General features: G+C 41.9%; 1 protein-coding gene across 11 annotated transcripts in view; it reads right to left on the bottom strand.

Annotated features, from left to right (window-relative positions):
- MRTFB (myocardin related transcription factor B) overlaps nt 1-23401 on the bottom strand; it is a 422849-nt gene that overhangs the window by 79460 nt on the left and 319988 nt on the right. For 10 of the 11 annotated variants that reach the window (XM_068244719.1, XM_068244722.1, XM_068244721.1 and 7 more), the window contains 3 exons: nt 18055-18120; nt 5982-6037; nt 5254-5329 (listed from right to left, as the gene is read on the bottom strand). In XM_068244719.1, the coding sequence (XP_068100820.1) occupies nt 5254-5329; nt 5982-6037; nt 18055-18120 (198 nt within the window). Of the gene's footprint in view, nt 1-5253; nt 5330-5981; nt 6038-18054; nt 18121-23275; nt 23294-23401 lie in introns of those variants that run through there. The other variant, XM_068244728.1, reaches the window with a different exon arrangement.

Below are 23401 nucleotides of genomic sequence, written 5' to 3'. Positions count from 1 at the left end.
CATCTACTTAGGATTATTTCTGCCCCATCACTGTCATGAGAGACTAGACTCCCAACAATATGGCACAATATGTGTAACGGCAGGGCACAGAAGGTCTTCTCTGAGAAAAGGCAATCAGGACTGAGATGCAACAACAGTAATGGGGACCTCTACCACCATTTAGCCCATGTATGCGCTATGCATGCAATAAATGTAACAATATGAAATGCTTGTAGGAAAGTAACTAATTGCATTTTTGTTAATATACTGATAACCTTCGTTGTGAAGAGTTACTGCTGCATAGTACTGTCACAACAATGCGGATCGGGCCCAAATAATCCCGTTTACTATTTTTTTACCTCCTAACAACTGCATCACTTACAAGGAGAAATGTCTTTCGAGTAACATGTAAATGGCAGAATTATTAATAAGGTACTTAAAATAGCACAGGATAATATTCCTAGCTTGCGATGACATCTGTAATTTATGAAGCACCTTCCACTTCGCCAATGATGTAAGACAGTACTGTGTCAGGTGTGACTGGTCGGTTTCTCTACCCCCCCCCCCCCATTAAGCACCACTGAGTTGTTCCCCTGCAGGTAAACTGGCACTTGACCCCTGAATTTTCTACTAGAAGAGCTGTGGTTTTGTGGGTTTTCCTGTAAAGCTACTCTGTTTTAGAATTATACTTTATAGACAATGGCATGGCAGGTAACAGTTAAGGCCCATACACACGTCGGATTTTTCTGAACGACGGGTCGTTTGAACGTCCCGTCGTTCAGTCGTTCGCACGCGGAATCAGACGTGTGTATGGACTATCGTTCGCGTGATAAGACTGGTTTCCAGCGATGCGCCTGGCGGATCGCTGGAAACCAGTCTTATCACCCGAACGATAGTCTGTACACACGTCGGATTTGACGTGCGAACGACTGAACGACGGAACGTTCAAACGACCCGTCGTTCAGAAAAATCCGACGTGTATATGGGCCTTAATACTCTGTATACAGTACTCATATAAGAGGATACATAGAGCATTTGTGTATTCCATGGACACAGCAGGAAATTCCTGTAAATAAAAACAACGATTCATGGCCAATAAGCATAGAATCATTACAAACGAATTCAGAAAGTTACAGAATAACACGTCATTAACAATAAGTATTGAAGGATGCCACTCATTCTAAAATTTTGCTTGGAAAACAGACCTGGGCCCTTATTCAAGTCATCTTTTCTCCTTATTTTTTTCTCCTAGGTGATATTTTCACACCTTTCTCAATAAAATGCCTTTTAGGCCACCAACAAGTAAGAAAATACTTAATAACAATAATAATTTTGACAGCACTTTTTAGTACTTTGTCAGAGGTAGAGTGCTAAAAAATGATTCAAACACAAGATAAAACATTATCTCCTAGTAGTAAATGAAAAAGAAAAACTGGATTGCATAAGGGCCCTGATGTCTTCCTGAATTCACAATGAAAATACACTTAAGCCGACTTTGATCAAAAATAAAAAGTTGCTAATACCATTAAACTCATACAAGTATACCAGTCATACATTACACAGAACTCATAATATGAAGGCCAAGAGCGGAAACGCCATGTCTCGCCCACCACCTCAGCATGGCAAGCACATTGTGCTGATTCACCACACGCAGCAAAATGGCTGAAACCTGTGCAGCATTGTGGACACTGATTCTTTTTCCTGATTCGGTCTCGCTCAGCCCTGAAGATAAGTGGCCACACACAAATCCTAATGAGTTTAATTTTTCAGCATAAGCTGAAACCCCACAGGCAGCTAATTGGTTTTGAAAGAAAGATTGGCCAATTTTCCTAAACTGTGTTCATATTATATTACGTGGGCAGGCTAGGTGCAGACAGTGCTAAGCAAAATTGTTTTGTAGAAAAAGAAAGCTCAGTGCCAATTACCATGACATAAAATAGATAAGAAAACCGTTTTTAATAGGTAAATACAGTAAGCTTTAAACTGGTTGCATGGTTTCCCAGCATCTTGGAAAGTCCCCGCTACTGTCCTGGCTTTTATTACTGGAACTGAAGAATGGATTATCATTTCACCACAAGATTATCACTAGTGATGCTTGGCCTGCTCATTTTGCTCTCATGTAGCAGCCAGTAAGCGGTATAAGTACACACTACGTGCGGAAATGTGGGTGAAATAGGTGTCTCCAGAAAGCAACCAGATCAGCTTGTATGTAGCTAGGTATTGTGTTTGGTCTCTAAAATGTATGCATATAAAAAGCACATGATCAAACTGTCTATACTGCATAATGACTGTATCTGTCAGGAATAGTTTATAAGATTAATAATACAATCAACCATTTGGTGATTCATCAGAATGCCAATGTTCCCCCAAATGCTTGTAACTTGCTGTTTAATCTCATTATTTCTATACATTAGCCAAACTGAAAACAAAGAACCCCATCTGTAAATCCCAGAGACAATAGCAGAGGCCGCAGGGATTCTTTATTCATTGTTCTGTTCTTTTCAAATGCGGAAAGAGTATGCGCTGAAAAGTGCAGCGTGAAATAAAGTCAACTGATTTCTGATGTTTAAAGATTGCAAGTATTTTTGCATCAGCTAATTACTATATTGAATTTTCAACAGGAACACAGCCCTCCGGTACCACCAACACGATGTCACTCGTAAAATAACAATTTTGCCTTTATTTACTCATCTGAGTATGGAAAGCAGGGAAACGAGATATGGCACAGTACCTATGCCTGATTATTAGTGGCTGCATCCATTGCACAGCTGGTGTGGCCTGCACAGACACCGGAACCCCAAACTGCTAACAAACAGCAGGACACAGTGCTTATAATGCTCTTCTATTAGAATCTCATTGCTTATTACATAATGTTCCAAAATAGCTGCAGGTTAATGGGGTGATATATCTGAAACAATGCTCTCCTCCAGCTCCCTTTCTGCTAAACAAAGTTAGAAATGTGTGTTATGTAAAGGGACTGGGAGTATCCATGTCAATCTGCTAAATCCAAACAGTTGGCCTGCCATAGCTCTGGAAACCTGGATGCAAATAGCTTATATGCTCTTCTGGTTTAGAACATTTGCTTATAGACTGTACGATATGTTACTAGATTGGACAGTAGATTGGATTAAAGAAAACTGAGACTGCTAATTAAAAACAAACTAAACTGTTAAAAACAGAGGTGCCCTTCGATCGGTGTTGATTTTTTAAATCACAGATTGATTGTGAAAAGTGTTCTGTAGCAGATCAAGTGGGCCATTATGCTGGGTAAACACAATGCAACTTCCTGTTTGACTGACGGGATCTAAGTGATTATTTACGACATGTCTGATCTGCTCCCAATCTATAATGGGATAGATTTTGTGAAGTAATGATCGAAAAATCGATCCAGTTATCAATCTGGAGCAGTTTGGACATGTACACACAATACAACTTCCCATCTGATTCCCTGTCGACCAGAAGGGAAGTTACTTTGTGTGTACCCAGCATAACACAGGGGAGCCGGTTCATAGATTTGTACTGCACAGAGTAGTATAAAGCTCTAGTAGCTGTGGAAAAAAAGAGGGATATTAGACCACATCCTTATTAGAACCGAAATTTGATCTAATACACAAGTGGAGCGCACAGGAAGGCAGTAAATAATCAATATCAGGTACTTATTGATCATTTTCACATCCAGTAACAGTATGCTTAGTTTATAAGGAGCAGTGCCCTGAAGTTCTCAGCAGCTGGTCCATACAGCACTACCAGCTGACTTACCTGTTGCTACCAAAGCCTACTCCAACTGCTTAACACATTAGACAACTATCGCTAAGGAGACTCCTTAAAGTGTAAAAATGCTACACTCAGGTATGTAGAAAGCTTAATGTATATATTGGCACTTCAATTGCTTTTTATGTCTCAAATTTTCCTGCAGCAGTACCTAACCTAATAAAAATCATTATGGTTCACTTTCTGTGCCAGAATGAAAACAGGAGCCATTTACTGTGACTAAACTCATTCCATGGCAACTTGACGGCCAAAAGAATAAAACATACATAGGGATAGGGTGTTGACATTCTGAATTCTCACACATGCCATTTACCCAGAACCAATTTTAAGCTAGTCTTGACAATTCACCGACATTCTTCCGAGACAGGGGTTTTACTTGTCACCACTAGCAATTATTGGAAGTGGTATCCTCTGTCCAACAGAAAAATTGTTGCAGAAGGAGGCATCCGTTCTTTCCCACAATATTACTCGTAGAGGTGTGGGCCAGAATGATCATAATATTCCAAAATATTGTGGGGTATCTGAAAGCTTTATTTTTTTTTTCCAGCACAAGTTTTAAAATGAATGTAATCAGAGGAAACATACAGACTGTGTCTGAAAGGTAATTTAGAGACAGTACTCTTTAATTATGAGGCAATCAATCTAATTTAGATGAAATAAATCCAAAGTGTTCTGCATACTATCCTAAATGATCACGTTTTTTTGTCTTTAAAATATGACTGCAGTGAAGACAGGTAGTATCTGGCACAAACGGTGTGAATTACTACGGCCTGATGTGCTCGGATCTGTCTGTTACTATGGGCACAGCAACGTGGCGCCTCCACATTGTCACATTGCTGATTTATGACTCAGGATAGAAGAATGGTGGAGCCACAGGAGAAAATACCACTTTATACCGACGTAGATGGCCAGACCTTCCATTAACTCATTTCTGACCATCCAAAGAGATGAGATGACCACTTCTTGAGCAAGCTAAATGGTGAGAGATAAATATGATCCATTGTTGGAATTTGTTTCCCATAAGCAACATCCGGTGCTTTCTCCACACCACACTCACTTGATGGTATAAGAGTGCACGTTCAAGAACAGGGCTCAGTGGAGAATTCTCCTTATAGGCAAATACCAGCTCACCCAAGAGGTGGTAAAAGCACTAGTAAATGAAAGGAAGGAGTCACTTGTTAGGTCAATGGCAACTGTGATAATAAAGCAGCCGATGCCACTTGGATCAGCAGCTAGGTACTATCATTTGCCATTATGGCGTCTCATGCTTAATGTGAAACCATGCTAGATCTACTAGGACTTGAAAGCCTCTTTACTGCCACTATAACTTAAATACTGTCCTTAACTTGTAATACTTGTAATATACATACTGTCTGTCATTGTATTGTTTTGTTTGTGTCTGTTAAATAACTGCCAAGTCAATATCCTTGTAAAAGCAAAACTTACTTGGCCAAATAAATTGATTTTGTTTCTTATGCAAAATACGCAGTACAAAAATATTACCTTCTAAAATATGCATCCTGACCAACTCTGATCTATCTGGCCGGCTTCGAATCTTGTGTTTCAGGAAATTTTCAGTCTGTACAGAAAAAAGATTTATAAGGCATTAGCATACTTTTCAAAAACAACTCCCCCGCCCCCCCCCCCCCCCGAATTCCTTTGGGCTGTAATCCAAGGATTCTCTCACCCTTTGGTGTTTGTTTCTTACTTTGTACAGTGCCACATCAAATCAATAATAAAACTGTATAAAGAACAAGCAGCAGTGAAACGAATACATACCGGGGAAGGAAGGCCTTAAGTTAGACATGAGACCGTATGAATAGTGTACATTCCCAATAAGCTATCCGCTGTGATTCTCTGGATGACAGTCTATACAATCCACATACATTTCGTGGCGAAATAAAATTGACCTTGTCCGCCTCTTTCCATCTATTCATGGGATATTAGTGGAATGAGGCTCTCTGCATGAGCCTCCAGAGTCAGAGTGGCACACTGCATTCGTACTATATAGATGTGGTACCGTTGCAGTTCCAAGCCTGTCAGTGTGAACTAAGTACTAGATCGGAGAAACTGACAATCTCTAATGACAACTCTCTGACCGTACTTGCACAACTTCTTGTTTTTCACACATACACTATTTTTAATTTCTTCAACATCTTTAGTATTAAATAAATATGACCACCAAACAAAACCAAAAACAATTATTAAAATGGTTGTGTGGTCAGACTTACCCTGGCTCGCTCCAAGCTTTTAATCTGTTCATGAAATGCAGCCGGGCTTTTTAAAGCTGAAAATGACAGAAGACAATTTTAGAAGAAATTACATAGAACATAATACAACTTATTTGTACATAAACTGCAACACATATGGGGTAAGGAGGTTTCTGTTCAATGCATAGAATCCTCAGTCTAACGTCTTCCTTTTAGTTAGCGGCAAGCATGGTATGGACACTGCTGCTTGGGCACAAATTTAAAGTTTAGGTTTCATCCTTTATTCAGTAATATCACTTCATGTTTCCGTATCTGGCTTTAGTCAATCCTGATTACAGTAACTGAATTCGATCAAAGGGACTGAATTTAGTTACTGTAATCATTCATGAAAAGAATGACAGCATATGGAAAATATTCCATATATCTTTGTAGCACAGGTGTGAAACTCCAGTCTTTGAGGTGCATATCCATGCCAGTGTTTAGGATAGAGAAATGTGTTCTCCTTAATGAGCCACACCCTTCCTGATTCAGCCCTATCAATTAATTCGAGCTGTTCCAAAAATGTGTGAGGACCTCGGCCCTCGAGGACTGGAGTTTGACAGCCCTGCAGGGTGCACCAGGTAAGCCAGAGACATTGCCAGCTCGCAAAGCCCTGGATGACGTAGGAACAGTAGAGAGAATGAATCTGCTCAGTACTAGCCAAAACAATATAAAGGAACAAACTTACTTGTCTCTAAGGCTGAAAGGATACATCCATGCAATGCCTATTTAGTAAAAGCACTTCAGCAATTAAAGCACCTATTATGCTGGGAATACACTGTTCGTTTTTGAGCCAGATAGATGGCTCGATAGATAATTTCCGACATGTCCGATCTCCCATTCGATCATTTCGCCGCTCGATTTGTGATATAAGTAAATGGAAAAAGATAAGAAAAATGAGCGTAAGATAAGAGAATCAACTGCAGAATTGAGTGGCGAAACACTCGAACGGAAGAATTGAGCGGCAGAAACGAACCGTCTATGCCCAGCATTAGACGTGACTTTGAGGCCACAGATTGATCGCTGCATAACAGCATGCAGTTTTATATATTAAGATTCTCCTTGCAGAACACACGCTACAGTTATCTTCCAGTGCTTGTGTTCTAAAGGTCACACATTAGATATTCTCAGAAGTGGTCTAGTCATAAAGGTAGAGCTGTATGTCTAGACAACCCAGAACAAAGGCGTGTGATTGATTCAGATGAACATTCTAATTCTCCCTTCTCTACTCCAGCACTCAGACCTTATGGAATGTCCTGTTATGTTATTCCTTTTTGCAATGCAGTTTAAAGTCATTCCAAAAAGCAACATGGATAAAAATATAGCAGCGTTTCCATGTACTTATTCTCAGCCTGGTTTTAATCAGACATTTCTAGTATTCTCTGCATTTTCTAACTGCATTAGCCAAAATGTTGTATTTATCATATTGTATGTGGCAAGTAGAATTACAGTGCTTGAAGCAAAACATCTGGACTGGCACACCACAGGGCAAAGCAATGAACGAAATATAATTTTTTGTTTATATAGCGCTAACATCTTCTGTAGGGCTGCACAAAGTACAAAACAAAGTGTGGGAAGTATACTGTAGATACAGGAGAAGTAAACTGTACAATCAGGACATTCAGCAATAAATATAGTTAGGTCCATAAATATTTGGACAGAGAACTTGTTTTTTCTAATTTTGGTTCTGTACATTACCACAATACATTTTAAATGAAACAACTCAGATGCAGTTGAAATGCAGACTTTCAGCTTTAATGCAATGAGTTAAGGAAAATGATTGCATAAAGATGTGAGGCAACTAAAGCATATTTTTTTTAACACAATACATTCATTTCGGAGGCTCAAAAGCAATTGGATAATTGACTCAAGGGCTATTTCATGTGGGCAAGCCCATCGTTATATTATTATCAATTAAAGCAGATAAAAAGCCTGGAGTTGATTGGAGGTGTGGTGCTTGCATGTTAAAGATTTTGCAGTGAAAAGACAACATGCAGTCAAAGGAGCTCTCCATACAGGTGAAAGAAGCCATCCTTAGGGCCCTTTTCCACCAGCGCGTTTGCGCTGGCTGAATCGCAAAAACGCAAACCGCTAGCGATTTTACAATCGCTACGGTTTGCTTTTTTAACATAGGAATCGCGGTAGGTAATTTCCACTACCGCGATTCGTTTTTTACTTGATCGCGATCGCGCCGCGGAGCGACTTTTGCTGCGATTTTGCTATGCAGTGCATAGCATAGCAAAATCGCGGCCGCGAACGTCGAGGAATCGCTGCTAATTGCGATTCAGCAATCGCTAGCGTTCAGCGTGAACGCTAGCGATTGCTAGTGGAAAAGGGCCCTTAAAGAGACTCTGAAGCCTCTTAAAAATCCTTTTTTTTTAAAAAACCATTTCTGTTTAATACATTAGTCCTACCTAAATCGCCGCATTCCCGTGGCTGTAAACTATCTAACCCCCCCCCCTAACTCCCCGGGGGTGATCTGTGCAGCCCTGCCTCACACGCGTCTGTCAGCGGCGGATTGCCGCCTCTCCCCCGCCCCTCTCAGTCTTCCTTTGCTGAGAGGGGCGGGGGAGAGGCGGAGATCCGCCACTGACAGACGCGTGTGAGGCAGGGCTGCAGATCATAGCCCTTCCTCACATGGAAGCTAATGCGGGCAACAAAATCCACGACCAAGAAAGTCGTGAATTTTGCGGGGGAGAGGGAGGGCGCGTTAGGGGGGTTTTAGATAGTTTACAGCCGCGGGGATACGGCGGTTTAGGTAGGGCTAATGTACTAAACAAGATTGAAGCCTCTTAAAAATTCTTTTTTTATTAAAACAGAGTCTCTTTAAGCTGCAAAAACCAAAAAAACCCAATTGAGAAATTGCTACAATATTATGAGAGGCAAAATCTACAGTTTGGTGCATCCTGAGAAAGAAAGTAAGCGCTGGTGAAATACAAAAAGAGCTGGACATCCACGGAAGACAACAGCGGTGAATAATTGCAAAGTCCATGGTGAAGAGAAACCCCTTCACAACAGCCAATCAAGTGAACAACACTCTCCAGGGGGTAGGCGTATCAATATCCAAGTGTACCATAAAGAGAAGACTGCATGAAAATAAATACATAGCGTGCACTGCAAGGTGAAGCCACTCATAAGCTTCAAGAATAAAAAGGCTAGATTGGACTTTGCTAAAGAAGATCTGAAAAGGCCAGCAAAGTTTTGGAAAAGTATTCTTTGGACAAATGAAACCAAGATCAACCTCTGCCATAATGATGGGAAGAAAAAAATATGGAGGAAGTGTGAAAGAGCTCATTATCCAAAGCATACTACATCATCTGTAAAACATGGCGGAGGCAGTGAGATGACTTAGGGGTGCATGGCTGCCAGTGGCTCTGGGACACTAGTGTTCATTGATGATATGACACAGGACAGAAGCAGCTGAATGAATTCTGAGGTGTTCTGAGACATACGGTCTGCTCAGATCCTGCTAAATGCAGTCAAACTGATTGGGTGGTTTTTCATGAGACGGATGGACAATGACCCAAAACGTACAGCCAAAGCAACCCAAGAGTTTATTAAATAAAAAGAAGTGGAAAATGATTGAATGGCCAAGTCAGTCACCTGATCTACATCCAAGTGAGTATGCATTTCACTAAACGTCTGACAGAAAGGCCCACAAGAAGCAACTGAAAGCTGCTGCAGTAAAGGCCTGGAAGAGCATTAAAAAGGAGGAAACCCAGCATTAGGGATGGCACTGATAGGAGAACTCATGGAGAAAGAATCATGTGATCAGTCTGATCAGCTGTAAGGTTTGTAAGGGATGAAGGAATTGTGTTAAAAAATGCTTTAGTAGCCTCACATCTTTATACAATTGTTTTGTTCACCCCACTGGATTAGAGCTAAACATCTATTAAACTGCATTGGAGTTATTTAATTTAAAAATTCACTGTGGTGAAGTACACAACAAAGTACAAAGAAAACTTCTCTATCCAAATATTTATGGACCTAACTGTACATGCATAGTTTGTGTGTGGTTTGAGACATCACCAGTATAGATGTTCATATGATAAAGTACAGCAGAAACAAGAAACACTAGGGGGGGGGGGGGGGATGGGTCCCTGGCCTTGCAAACTTACAATCTAGAGCAGAGTGGTCAAACTCCATTTCTTAAAGAGGATCCGAGATGAAAACCTAACTATGACAAGTAACTTGTCTGGATAGTGAGGGCTCTGCTTCTGACACAAGAGTCCAGGGTTCAAATCTTGGCTCTGCCTGTGCAGTAAACCAGCACCAATTCAGTAGGAGACCTTGGGCAAGGCTCCCTAACACTGCTACTGCCTATAGAGTGTGTCCTTGTGGCTGCAGCTGTGGTGCTTTGAGTCCGCCAGGAGAAAAGCGCGATATAAATGTTCTGTGTTGTGGTCGTTGTATATCTTATCTAAAGTTTAGATAGCTTACACAGCAAATCTAGCTGTAAACAGCTTAAACAGAATATGATTATTTCTCCCAGTGATACAATGAGAGCAGCCATGTTCTGCTTGTCATCATTACACATAGGCAAGCTGATCTGTATCTCCAGCCCTCAACCTGTGAAAACTTCAATCCTCTCTCCTCCTCCTTTCTGCCTCTGAAATCTCTGTCTAGTAACTTCCTCCTCATCCTGCCCAGACTGAGCTCCCATAAGCCCTTGCTACATGGCACTCTGGAGAACCTGTGGGCAAGGTTTGTTTAGTTTATAAGGAATTAGAGTATTAAAACAAAAAAAAAAAGTATTTGGCTTGAGGAATGCCCTATAAACTATATGGAAGGAACACAATTATGCAATGAGTAAAAGTTTATCTCGGATCCACTTTAAGGGAAGAGTTCCTCACAAATTTTTGGCACAGCTCAAACTAATTGATGTGCCTGAATCAGGAAAGATGTGGTTCAACAGATTTCTCAGTCCATTTTAAACACTGGCATGGATACGGCCCTCGAGGAATGGAGTTGGACATCCCTGATCTAGAGTGTAATGATCTAATTCTGACCGATCCTTAGGTGACTAGTCCTCAGAACCCAGTGTGACTTCAGATGGTGAACAGGTATTTCTTTTAGCTTGGTGTGAAGTGTTGTTCTTGGCATCCACCAGGTAATTTACATTTTAATGTAATGGCAATGTGTGCTCTACTTATTTATTTATTACATCCAGAACAAAAAGTTTTTGTCCCTATAATTGGCTAATATGAAGCATTACTAAAGATTATTTGAAATGTGGTCCACTCAGGTGACGCAACACACAATTCAGTGCTTGTAGTCAGGCTTGGCCTACCCACCTGAACTTAAGTCTAGTACATATTTATTTATGATGGCTGATGCAAAGATTAGTAAGCAAGTATGCTACTCACAATCCTAAGTTTCTCATTCAATTGTTATAAATGTAAAAAAAAAAAAACAATGCAATAGCAATCAGTTACGAAAATCCAACTCCGCAGTCTGCTGCATAGATTCTGGTAATTTTTTTGCGGATTAGATTGAATATGGTAACAATATTTCATACAGTGTAATGCCTGGTACACACCATGCAATTTCCCATGAGAAAGGCGGGTTGAATTAATTATTCCTGACAGGCCTGATCTAATTTCCAATCATTTTTCTGATCGATTTTCCGACCATTTCTATACAAAATCGATCATAAAACAATCCAAAATCAGTTTGGACCTGTTGGCAATAATCGATTTGACCTATATATTTGATGTGTACCAGGTATAAGCTTGTGTGGGCAGGCCTTTCTCTTATGTAGCTATTATACACTGTATGTTTGTATGGGCAGGACTATCTAGGTATCACTTTATGTACTTAGTCTTCATATAGCTTTCCCAACATGTACTACTGTATGTTACAGTGGGTTGCAAAAGTATTCGGCCCCCTTAAAGTTTTCCACATTTTGTCATATTACTGCCACAAACATGAATCAATTTTATTGGAATTCCACATGAAAGACCAACACAAAGTGGAGTACACAAGTGGAACGAAAATCATACATGATTCCAAACATTTTTTACAAATAAATAACTGCAAAGTGGTGTGTGCATAATTATGCGGCCCCCTTTGATCTGAGTGCAGTCAGTTGCCTATATACATTGCCTGATCAGTGCTAATGACTAAATAGAGTGCACCTGTGTGTAATCGAATGTCAGTACAAATACAGCTGCTCTGTGAGGGCCTCAGAGGTTGTCTAAGAGAATATTGGGAGCAACAACACCGTGAAGTCCAAAGAACACACAAGACAGGTCAGGGATCAAGTTATTGAGAAATTTAAAGCAGACTTAGGCTACAAAAAGGTTTCCAAAGCCTTTAACATCCCACGGAGCACTGTTCAAGCAATCATTCAGAAATGGAAGGAGTATGGCACAACTGTAAACCTACCAAGACAAGGCCATCCACCTAAACTCACAGGCTGAACCAGGAGAGTGCTGATCAGAAATGCAGTCAAGAGGCCCATGGTGACTCTGGACAAGCTGCAGATATCTACAGCTCAGGTGGGAGACTCTGTCCATAGGACAACTATTAGTCATGCACTGTACAAAGTTGGCCTTTATGGAAGAGTGGCAAGAAGAAAGGCATTGTTAACAGAAAAGCATAAGAAGTCCCGTTTGCAGTTTGCCACAAGCCATGTGGGGGACACAGCAACCATGTGGAAGAAGGTGCTCTGGTCAGATGAGACCAAAATGGAACTTTTTGGCCAAAATGAAAAACGCTATGTGTGGCGGAAAACTAACACTGCACATCACTCTGAACACACCATCCCCACTGTCAAATATGGTGGTGGCAGCATCATGCTAGGGGGGTGCATCTCTTCAGCAGGGACATGGAAGCTGGTAAGAGTTGATGGGAAGATAGATGGAGCCAAATACAGGGCAATCTTGGAAGAAAACCTCTTGGAGTCTGCAAAAGACTTGAGACTGGGGCGGAGGTTCACCTTCCAGCAGGACAACGACCCTAAGCATAAAGCCAGGGCAACAATGGAATGGTTTAAAACAAAACATATCTATGTGTTAGAATGGCCCAGTCGAAGTCCAGATCTAAATCCAATCGAGAATCTGTGGCAAGATCTGAAAACTGCTGTTCACAAATGCTGTCCATCTAATCTGACTGAGCTGGAGCTGTTTTGCAAAGAAGAATGGGCAAGAATTTCAGTCTCTAGATGTGAAAAGCTGGTAGAGACATACCCTAAAAGACTGGCAGCTGTATTTGCAGCAAAGGTGGTTCTACAAAGTATTGACTCAGGGGGCCGAATAATTATGCACACCCACTTTGCAGTTATTTATTTGTAAAAAATGTTTGGAATCATGTATGATTTTCGTTCCACTTCTCATGTGTACACCACTTTGTATTGGTCTTTCACGTGGAATTCCAATAAAATTGATGCATGTTTGTGGCAGTAATGTGACAAAATGTGTAAAACTTCAAGGGGGCCGAATACTTTTGCAACCCACTGTATATGTACTGTCCTCGTTTGTCCACTATTTGTAATACACATTATGTAATTGGTGTGATTTGCCTTCTTTAAACAGAAGGCAATTGCAATAATTCAGCTTTAAGTAACATCAGTGGTTACCCACAATGCATCGCTACTGAATATACAAATGATCTCTTTATGCCCCTGAAGCCAGGAGTGCATCCAGAACAGCTCGTGTATAGCACGCCTATAGCTTAAAAATTTACAGAGCCACACGGGCTATACACCCGCGGTTTTGGGCTTAAAGAGATAATTTGCATATTTAGCAGGGGTGCATTGTGGGTTACCACAGATGTTCACTTAAAGCTGAATTATCGCGAATACCTTATGTTTTAAGAAGGCAAATCACACCAAGCATTGCTTTTTAGTAGGAGGGCTTTTCGATCTCTTTTAGTCCCCTATACTTTCTCAAAAAATGTAGAATCAGCCTCTGCTTCAAAGTCACCATTAAGCTTGATTCAAAAATTGTACCACACACTGAATAATCACTGTAGTGCAACCTCTTGACGACCAGCTAACGCCGATCGGCGTAAACTGGTCGTCTGCGGGTTACCATGTCAGTTCACGGAGAGTGTCTCCGTGAACAGCCGGAGAGCCGCCGATTGCGGCTCGCCGGCAAAATGTAAACACGCGGGGAAGAAATCCCCGCTGTTTACACCATACGGCGCTGCTGTCCTCTGATTGGCCGGGGATCGCCGGCATCTGATAGGCGGAAGCCTATCCTTCAATGCGCAGGACGGAACTCCGTCCTGCGCATTACGGAGAGAGGGAGGGAGGGAGGTAAGGAGGCAGAGGGCGGAAATGGCTGCGGAGGGGGGCTTTGAGGAGCCCCCCCCCCCCCCCCGCAAAACGCAGATGGCCGGCGGCGATCAGACCCCCCCCCCGGCAGGACATCCCCCTAGTGGGGAAAAAAGGGGGGAAGTCTGATCGCCCTGGCATAATACTGGTCTGTGCTGCGGGCTGGAGAGCCCACGCAGCACAGATCAGCCAATACAGCCCTGGTCGGCAAGTGGTTAAAAATATAAAACACACTGCGGGATGTAAATAGCACAGCTATTTTAATCATGTGATCAACCTACTGTAGTCCTTAGTGTAGAATTAGCTTATGGATGGTGGGATCCCAGGTGTGTCTGGAGTTATTGAAGTGCTTTGTGTGAGCCCAGCCGGCTGTGCCATTTACATCCCGCAGTGCGTTTTATGTTTTTAATATGACACTACAGTGATTATTCAGTGTGTGGTACAATTTTTGAATAAAGCTTAATGGTGATTTTGAAGCACAGGCTGATTCTACATTTTTTCTTGGTTTATTGATATCGTCAGTCTCATGCTCCCCCACTTAGCTGAGGTATCACAGCTTTTAATGCCAGTGAGTTCCAAAAAAACTTTTTTCTATTGTATGTCTTTTTTCTATTCTATACTTTCCCAGTGGTTTGGGTCACCCTGGGCTGCTTGGTTACTCTGTTAGTTTATGTAAGTGTGAACCAGAGCGGAGGATGTTGGCACAACATAAGCTGCCAATACTAATAAACATATAGTATGTACCTGCATTGAGAAGAAAACATTCCTTTAATGTCACATAAGATTACAAATCCAAACCAAAAAAACAATAGAAATCAAAAGCATCCATTCAAACTGTATTTTTTATTAATGTTCATAACATCAATTGGTTTCCAGACATGGTAGCATTGCTTGCCTATTATGACAAGCAATGGTGTTTAATACATGTGCTAATGACTGTATATTGAAAAGGACAACAGAAGAAGCGATCTTAGCTCTGAACTTTAAGTTCTCAGCTGATAATTATCTGTAGAAATAACATTATATGTATACACTCATTGTTCTCCGATGTTATCTGTCAGTAATATGTGCAGTTTGCATAGACAAGTCAGGTAGCGCAACACAGATCAAAGAAGATTAGTAAATGGCACGCTAATATTTTTTTGTTTTGTTTTTGAGCCACAGTATTTTTTGACTACAGAAGACAGTGTGTGTGAATGGGGCCTCAAATATTTTAAATTAATTTTAGCCAATGAAAAAGTGAATTTTAATTTTTGGGTAAACCTGCAGGCTGAATCAGCCATTTCCTTATGATGTTTGCCTTCCCCCTTTCTCAAGCAAAATGTAAAATACAAGTAAAGTTACGCAGAACCATAAGATTAACCCTAATTTTACACTAACTTACCTATTGTGCCAGTACTATCACACCTACCTCTACGTGAAAAAATCATACAGAGGATGAACAGCTGACAAAAGCCACATTGCACAAAACACCAACATCTCTTTGTGATGGCCTTCACAAGAAAGGCAAGAGACTCTCGTCAATGCAAACAGAAACATCCATTGTGAGTTATACTTGTAGATCTGGCCTTACTATAAAGCTACAACAACAACTGTGTCATGATAGAAATATAGGGCTCACTGTTGCCGACATGTTTTTAAAAGCTGCCAGTTCTTGGCTGCATTGCTCATCCTCAAGGGTGTAGCTAGAAATCATGGGGCCCCATAGCAACATTTTAATTGTGGCCCCCAAAAAGTTATAAGGTACCTTTGTGCCCCAGGCAGTACCCAGTATAGGGCAGAAGAGATATCCCCCAGTGAAGGCAGCCAGATTAGTCCCCCAGTATAGGTAGCCAGATTGCATGATAATTTTAATAACTCTCTCTTTCTGCATATTAACAGTTTAAATATTAAAGGAGTACTGTAGGGGGGTAGGGGGAAAAAAAAAAAAAGAGTTGAACTTACCTGGGACTTCTAATGGTCCCCCACAGACGTCCTGTGCCCGCACAGCCACTCACCGATGCTCCGGTCCCCGCCTCTGGTTTACTTCTGGAATTTCCGACTAGAAAGTCGGAAAACCACTGAGCTGGGCGGCTGTGTCCTCGATCCAGCTGACGTCACCAGGAGCATACTGCGCAGAAGCAGACCGTACTGGGCCTGCGCAATACACTCCTGGTGTCATCAGCGGCCGCGGAGGCGCAGTGGTTTTACCGACTTTAAAGTTGGAAATTCCAGAAGTGAACCAGAGGCGGGGCCGGAGCATCAGTGAGTGGCTGCGCAGGCACAGAACATCTGTGGGGGACCATTAGAAGCCCCGGGTAAGTTCAACTCTTTTTCCCCCTGCCCTTCTACAGTACTCCTGGAGCAAATACATTTTCTACGCCCCAGAAGATGGCCCTAGACTATGATGGATAAGGATGAATATATAGGACAATGTAGGGATTAGAATGTGAACTCCTCTGAGGGACAGTTAGTGGCAAGACTATATATACTAAATTGTGAATAATAATACAGTGCTGATCCTCTTTTCTAAACCTTTTAGCCATAGACCTTGAACAAGTATATGCAGATCAGATTTCTGGTGTACAGACAATACTTCAGCAAAATAGATCAGCAGGGCTGCCAGGCAACTAGTATTCAGGGGTGTAACAATAGGCCCTGCAGCCCCTGCGCCCGCAGGGGGGCCCGACCCCCCCCCTGGGGCCCGCTCGGGCCGTTTTGTGGGGGCTGGAGGGGTGGCAGCATGAGGGAAAGGCCTTGGCCACGGTCACGGTCCCCCCCTCTCCCTCACCTTGGGGCTCTCCCCTCTGCGCTCCCCTCCAGCTAGTGTGCTAGCTCCAGTGTGTGGACAGCGGGCAGCGGCGGGCAGATACATACCTTCTTCCATGCGGTCCATCGCAGACTTCTCGCTCTAGCGGCTGACGTCACTTCAGGAAGGGACGTCAGCCGCTAGAGCGAGAAGTCTGCGATGGAACGCACGGACGAAGGTATGTATCTGCCCACCGCTGCCCGGCGCCCGCTGCCCAAACACTGGAGCTAGCACACTAGCTGGAGGGGAGCGCAGAGGGGAGAGCCCCGAGGTGAGGGAGTGGGGGGGGAACTTCCCCTCTCCCCGCCGACTGTGGGCAAGGCTTTCCCCCTCATGCTGCCACCCCTCCAGCTCCCACAAAACGGCCACGAGCGGGCCTCGGGGGGGGGGGGGGGGGGTGGGGGACGACCCGCTCTGAAATTCTGCAGGGGGGCCCGGTGGGGCTTAGTTATGCCCCTGCTAGTATTGTTTAAATGGAAAAAATATGGCAGCTTCCATATATCTTTCACTTCAGGTGTCCTTTAAAGCAAGTTCAACATGCCCCCCCCTTTCAGAAACTGAAGAGACTGCATCTGAGAATTATCCACTCCCTCCCTCACACTTTTATGTGGACCTATAAGCACTAAGTGAGCAAAGAACTCGTAGGCTCACTTTAAACTATGTATTTATTAGGAATAGACAAGTATCTGAATTCATTTCTAGTAATATGCTGAACAGAAGCTATTTTTACACGATGACTACAGGAGGAGAGACCACAGTAATAACACATTACTGTGTGGCTGATCAGCATAGTGCAGTCAGCATGCCCTTGGTGGTCTCTGTTAGCTTAGGAGAAACAGCAGACTGGGCAGCAGGCTGTGTCCCCAGGCTGGACTAGCTGACATACAGGATGCGCTGGATAGAGCAATGAAATACTGCAATTCATTCATGTATTTATCAGTTTGCATGGAGTATATCTATAACTAAAGCTCAAGCATGCAGTGACTTACGTGGCATGATGCCCTGGTCTACAAGCTGTTCTCTTGTTCGCCTTTGTTGAAGTCGCAGTTGAAGCACTGGAAGAGAGGAATGGAAGTGGTGAGACATATTCTGAATCATGCTTACATGCAATAATCCACATACAATTACAAATCCAGCTTCTTTCATATTCAGCCTTCCGATGATACAAAACAAGAGCAGAAATGCTAAATACTTTTCCCAACTGCTGAATGCAAACAGCCACTAACTATAGTTGCCCACACTAAAGGTAACCGGGGCAGTTAGTGGTTTGGTAATTGCTCTCCAGTATTTATAATGTTTATTATTCACATTTGCTATCTGCTGTAAGGTCCTCGGACCACTCTTTAAACACTTTCATTTGCTTGTCAAATGCTTAAAGCAGACCTGATCTCTGCGTTAAAAGATAAGCAACAACGTAATAACCTTTAAAGAAAAACATTTCTTTGTTACAGCCGATACAAATCCTGCAATAAATCTGCAGTTTGTCTACTCCCTGCTTACGTGGAAGCAGACACAGGGTTAACATCCTGTGTTTACAAATTAGCTGCTCTGCTAAGGCAGCCAGCTGACAGCTGGGAGATCAAATTACAGTGGTGATTAGTCACAGATGAGGAGGAATTAGAGAGGCTAAACTCTCTAAATACATACAGGGTGCAATTCTCAAGGTTTTCATTCTGTCCCATGCAATAGTTCAGGTCCACTTTAAATAAAAAAAATTATAAAAAAAAGAAATTATAAGGATGGCTAGCAATGGGCTGAAATTATCAGCAAGGAGCTAGCTTGGAGTACTGTAGAAACAGGATTCTTACCACACATATATATACACTTTTAATCTTGCAATGCTATGTATGCTGAAGTTAGAAAACTGTACATAATAATTTAGAAGTCACTCATATTTGCTTAAAAGGACGTTACGGCTTCTGCCAGATTGGTTTCCGATTACGAAAGAGGAAAGCATTTTACTAAATATTCACTGTTGAGCCCTCCAGTGGCAAGAAGGGGTCTAATAGACGCATGCTGAGAAACAAACACTCCAATTAAGCCCCTGGTGTGAAGATGCTTGCTAGAATAAAGACATCACTGCTGCTGGCTACTCGCTGACTCCTACAACAAAGCTTCACTGCACTAGGCCTGTAATGTCACAACCCAATGACCTTTCTCTGCCTTCAAGTTGACCTACGGGTGATTTCCCAAAGCAGCTTGTGCAGTGAAAAGTATGCGAGAAAAAAAATCAGTTAAAAAAAAAAAAGATACTTTATATGAATGGATGCTAGAACTAAACAAAGACTGACTTCAGTGGTGCTCACTAGACATCTTTAGTAAACCAAACCATGGCAATCAGATTATGAAATCTAATCAAATACCAGTTTTCCCTTGTGGTAATTTTGGCTAAGCGCAGCAAAGCAGCATCTGCGTTGAACATGTTTTATCGTTTTCCAACAGCCCAGCATAATTTTCTAATTTTACCATGTGAAAATAGCTCACCGTTCAAACCCTCCTGGGTTTGACGCACTTGCTGCCTAACTCCACAGTGCGGGGCTCACTAGCTGACCTCAGGGTGCAGACCAATCGCAAAACTCCAGGTCCATGGCTCACGGTCCACTATACAGCACATGTTTTACTGGATGACCCTAGGATGCAGCCTCACTGTCCAACCCAGAGTGTGGGCTCACTGGCAGTTCAAGCATCTGTCTAACATTATCAAACTGTCCTCCATTTCTTGTCAAAAATAAACAAAAAAAAGATTGGTGGGTGTGGGGCTTTAAAGATGGAAATTGAATGTCTGCAGCGTGGGGCAGAACTAAGCAATCAGCACGTTTGCTGTACAGAGTTCATAGTCCATTTGCTAGCAGGAGGCGCTGTGTGCATGAAGTTTTTATGGTCCTTGTGGCTATTTTACAGGTGCTTCCTCCCACAATCCAAATACAAACAGGTAGTTAAAGGACTACCTCAATACAGGTTGTGTGAGAGGGGTTAGATTGTGAGCCAACTGAAGGACAATTTGGACTTTCGTACAAAGGCAATGTCGTTGTGTGTAAACCAAGAATGCAAATATGTTACAACCGTACAGTGTATAAATGCAATGAACTGTTCCAAGCAGTCTGTCTGCAGTATGAAAATGCAGACTAATAATGTTAAATACATGAAGCACCCCGGTACTAAGAATGCATTTACAAAGACCAAATGTACTCCCTGAAGGTGGTCTGTTTTTTATCATAGTATTCCCATGAAACTCCATAGTTAGAATTCCAACAGAAAGTTTAGTCTATGCATAGCCCTCACAAGACAATGTCTAGGCTGGTGCAATGGTAAATGGTATTATTATTATTGATTTATAAAGCGCAAATATATTCCATGGTGCTGATGGTATGCAGGCAAGGAATGTGGCTATAGCTAAATACTCACCTAACTATGCAGGAAGATGGATCACAGCAACATCCCTATCCATCTTCCTGCTGGCGGGTTTACGTGACGTCATATGACGGGTGCAAACGAGAGTTCAAGCAAAAGCGGTACTTTTTGTGGGATTTGTTAGGGATCTTAAAGATCTGCTATGATGGTCATTGTGCCGCCAAAAGTCGTTTGCGTGTAATAGTGTGCCTGTACCAACTGTGGAAACAATCGCTCGCTCAAAAAAATTGCCGGTTGTCAGAAAAATCACGTTGTGGGTACAGGCCTTAATGTTCCACAACTAGCCATCAATTTCTGACTAGTTCTTTGCTTCTCTATGTATAATAAAGCATTTACCCTGCCCTCACCCTCTTGTATTTTTATGAAAAGATTAATAGCTTCTTATTGCAGGCAAGATCATGAGGGGTAGACCTGGCATTTTACAGCTACAGTGCTGGCCAAAAAACAAATAACATTTCTTAGCAGCGGGAGAAGGACTGGGTTAGGTGACCACCTCCGTTTTGGGGAAGGAACTTTTACTCTACTTGCAACGAGGAATTACTTGCCAGAAGCCAGACAAAAACTTTGTGCGTTGCCAACTAATACAAGTTTAGAACCATTTATGCAGTAATGTTGAATCAGGGCTTCAAAGTACCTTTATAAGAGAATGAACATTAAAAGCAAAAAAAACCACACACACGCAAAGGAATATTTCGGACTGAGTATTAGAAATGTGTGGTCCAGCTCCGCAGCATTATTGGATGGATGTCACCGCTTCTACACAGTGATGGGGAACGGTCTGGAACCTGTATACTTTAGCAATGCAGAACAGGCAGCTGAAGATATCAGCAGGTAGTAATCTTGTTGCTCAGGCATGTGCAGCCTGCATGCACATTTAGCTGAGAATGTATGAGTCACAAATGACATTGTGAAGCTCACTTTGGTCCTGCTGTGCGATTTTGAAGTATTTTAAACAATAACGCTGTACACAGCCCCAAGCAACTGAATCTGTATGTAACACACCAACAGTTTCCTGCAGAGTCTGTACTAATCGTACCAGAAATCCGAGGAGGCATTGTTCAGAACACACATTCATACTTAAAATGCCACTCCAATGCTCCTAAAAATGTAATAAAATATTAATTTAATGTTACTAAAAATCATTATTTCAATTTCTATCTGAAGCTACCTATGATTTCCTCAGTATGCCAGATGATTAGGTTTCTTTGCAACCACAGCAACAGTCCACAACTTGGCGAGCGCACACATACGTTATAATGCAACTAGCTCAGGAAGAAACATTCTGGAATCTCTAGCCAAATTCTAAAGCTTTTCTGCAGTGAGCTATTCATTTATATGGGAGGAAAGTATGCCATATTTATACATCAAAGGCTAATGCCCCCCATCCCCTGCAGCATGGTGTGCAGAGTGTGCTGCTCAAGCCTACCTATGTCCCCTGGCTTGTGGAGTGGTGCGTGCAAGAATGTGTCAGCGGAGCAATGATCAGGGAGGATTCTTCCTGTGTCTCATATTTATGATGCCACCTAGTGGCTTCTTCAGACACAGCTGTATGATCCTGGGGCACATCTGGCTATTGGGAGGGGGGCTGACTTGTACTGGGGGAACATCTGGCTACTGTGGAGGGAGCAATATTGGGGAGGAAGATTATACACGAGTCAATCACTTTTTCCTGGTTTCTGAGAGAAATGTGGGTACCTCGTCTTATACACGGGTCAGCTTATATGCGAGTATACACGGTATATGATTTTCCTATAGTGATTTTTCCCCCTGTGCATCAAATTGGAGCGAAACCTTAAAAAATATGACAAGTTAAAGCAATATCAGAATATGGCCAGCTATTATGATACCCATTTTAGAAAAAAAAATCTTGAAAAGTAATGTATTACACACACGAAAAAAACTGAATAAAAAAAAAAAAAGACACAACCTAGAAGATGGCCTCAAAGGATCAAACTATTCAAATAATATGAATTTTTGGCTTCTTGTCTGTATGAATTATAGTCATGTTTTGAAAAGGGGATGTGAACACACAAGGCATTCTTATGCATTAAGTGCTGTATAAACATTTTTTTTTTTACCCACACTACAGTACTTTAATTCAGTGGTAAGGCGTGTGCACAAATAAAAGCAAGCACTTAATGTACTTTTCAACAGCCTACAAGTTGTCCTTGCTAGTTCCAACTACAGTATCCACACTGAAGTTACACAGGGCAGAGAGGTAGTGTTTGGGAGACTGATCCCAGTCAGATATATATATATATATATATATATATATATATATATATATATATATATATATATATATATATATATATATATATATATACATACACATATATATATACACATATAGGGACAGTAGGTTCGTTCTTAAGTTGGAACACTGCCATCTCAGTCCCCTGTGCCCCCTTCCCTCCTGGTGCCTTCAGTGTCCCCCTCTGTCACCTCTGCCCCCTGTACCTGCTTATACAAGTTTAATAGCCATTTTTTTCTTTGAATTTGAATTTTTTTTTTTTTTTCGAAAACTACAAGTCCAATTTTTTTTTTTTTGGGTCACTTGTTCCCACAGAATCCATGTCGCTTGTATTGGCGGGTTGTTCATAAGTCGGGATCTACTTATATCTATCGAGAATTGGGCCCCAGTGCAAGTCTTACCCTGGGCCCCCCTAGCATTCTATACACAATTAATATGGTGCAACAAAACCTGCCAAGGATATTCACAGTATGAGAGGTGTAAACAGAGGAAGGAATAGTTTGTGAATTATGGCTATTCAGAGTATTTATTGATGTGGTCATTACCAGCATAGCACCATTGAAGAGCTAATACTGCAGTTGAAGGAGGGCCCCTCTAGTCCAAGGGCCCAAACTTCGGCATCCCCTATAGCTACGGCACTGTACTTATAAATATTTTTGGGAAATAGCAGC

This window comes from Hyperolius riggenbachi, chromosome 7 (assembly GCF_040937935.1).
Source record: "Hyperolius riggenbachi isolate aHypRig1 chromosome 7, aHypRig1.pri, whole genome shotgun sequence".
Classification (NCBI taxonomy): domain Eukaryota; kingdom Metazoa; phylum Chordata; class Amphibia; order Anura; family Hyperoliidae; genus Hyperolius; species Hyperolius riggenbachi.
The sequence above is the reverse complement of the archived record's forward strand: the minus strand, read 5'-3'. Positions and strand labels throughout refer to the sequence as shown.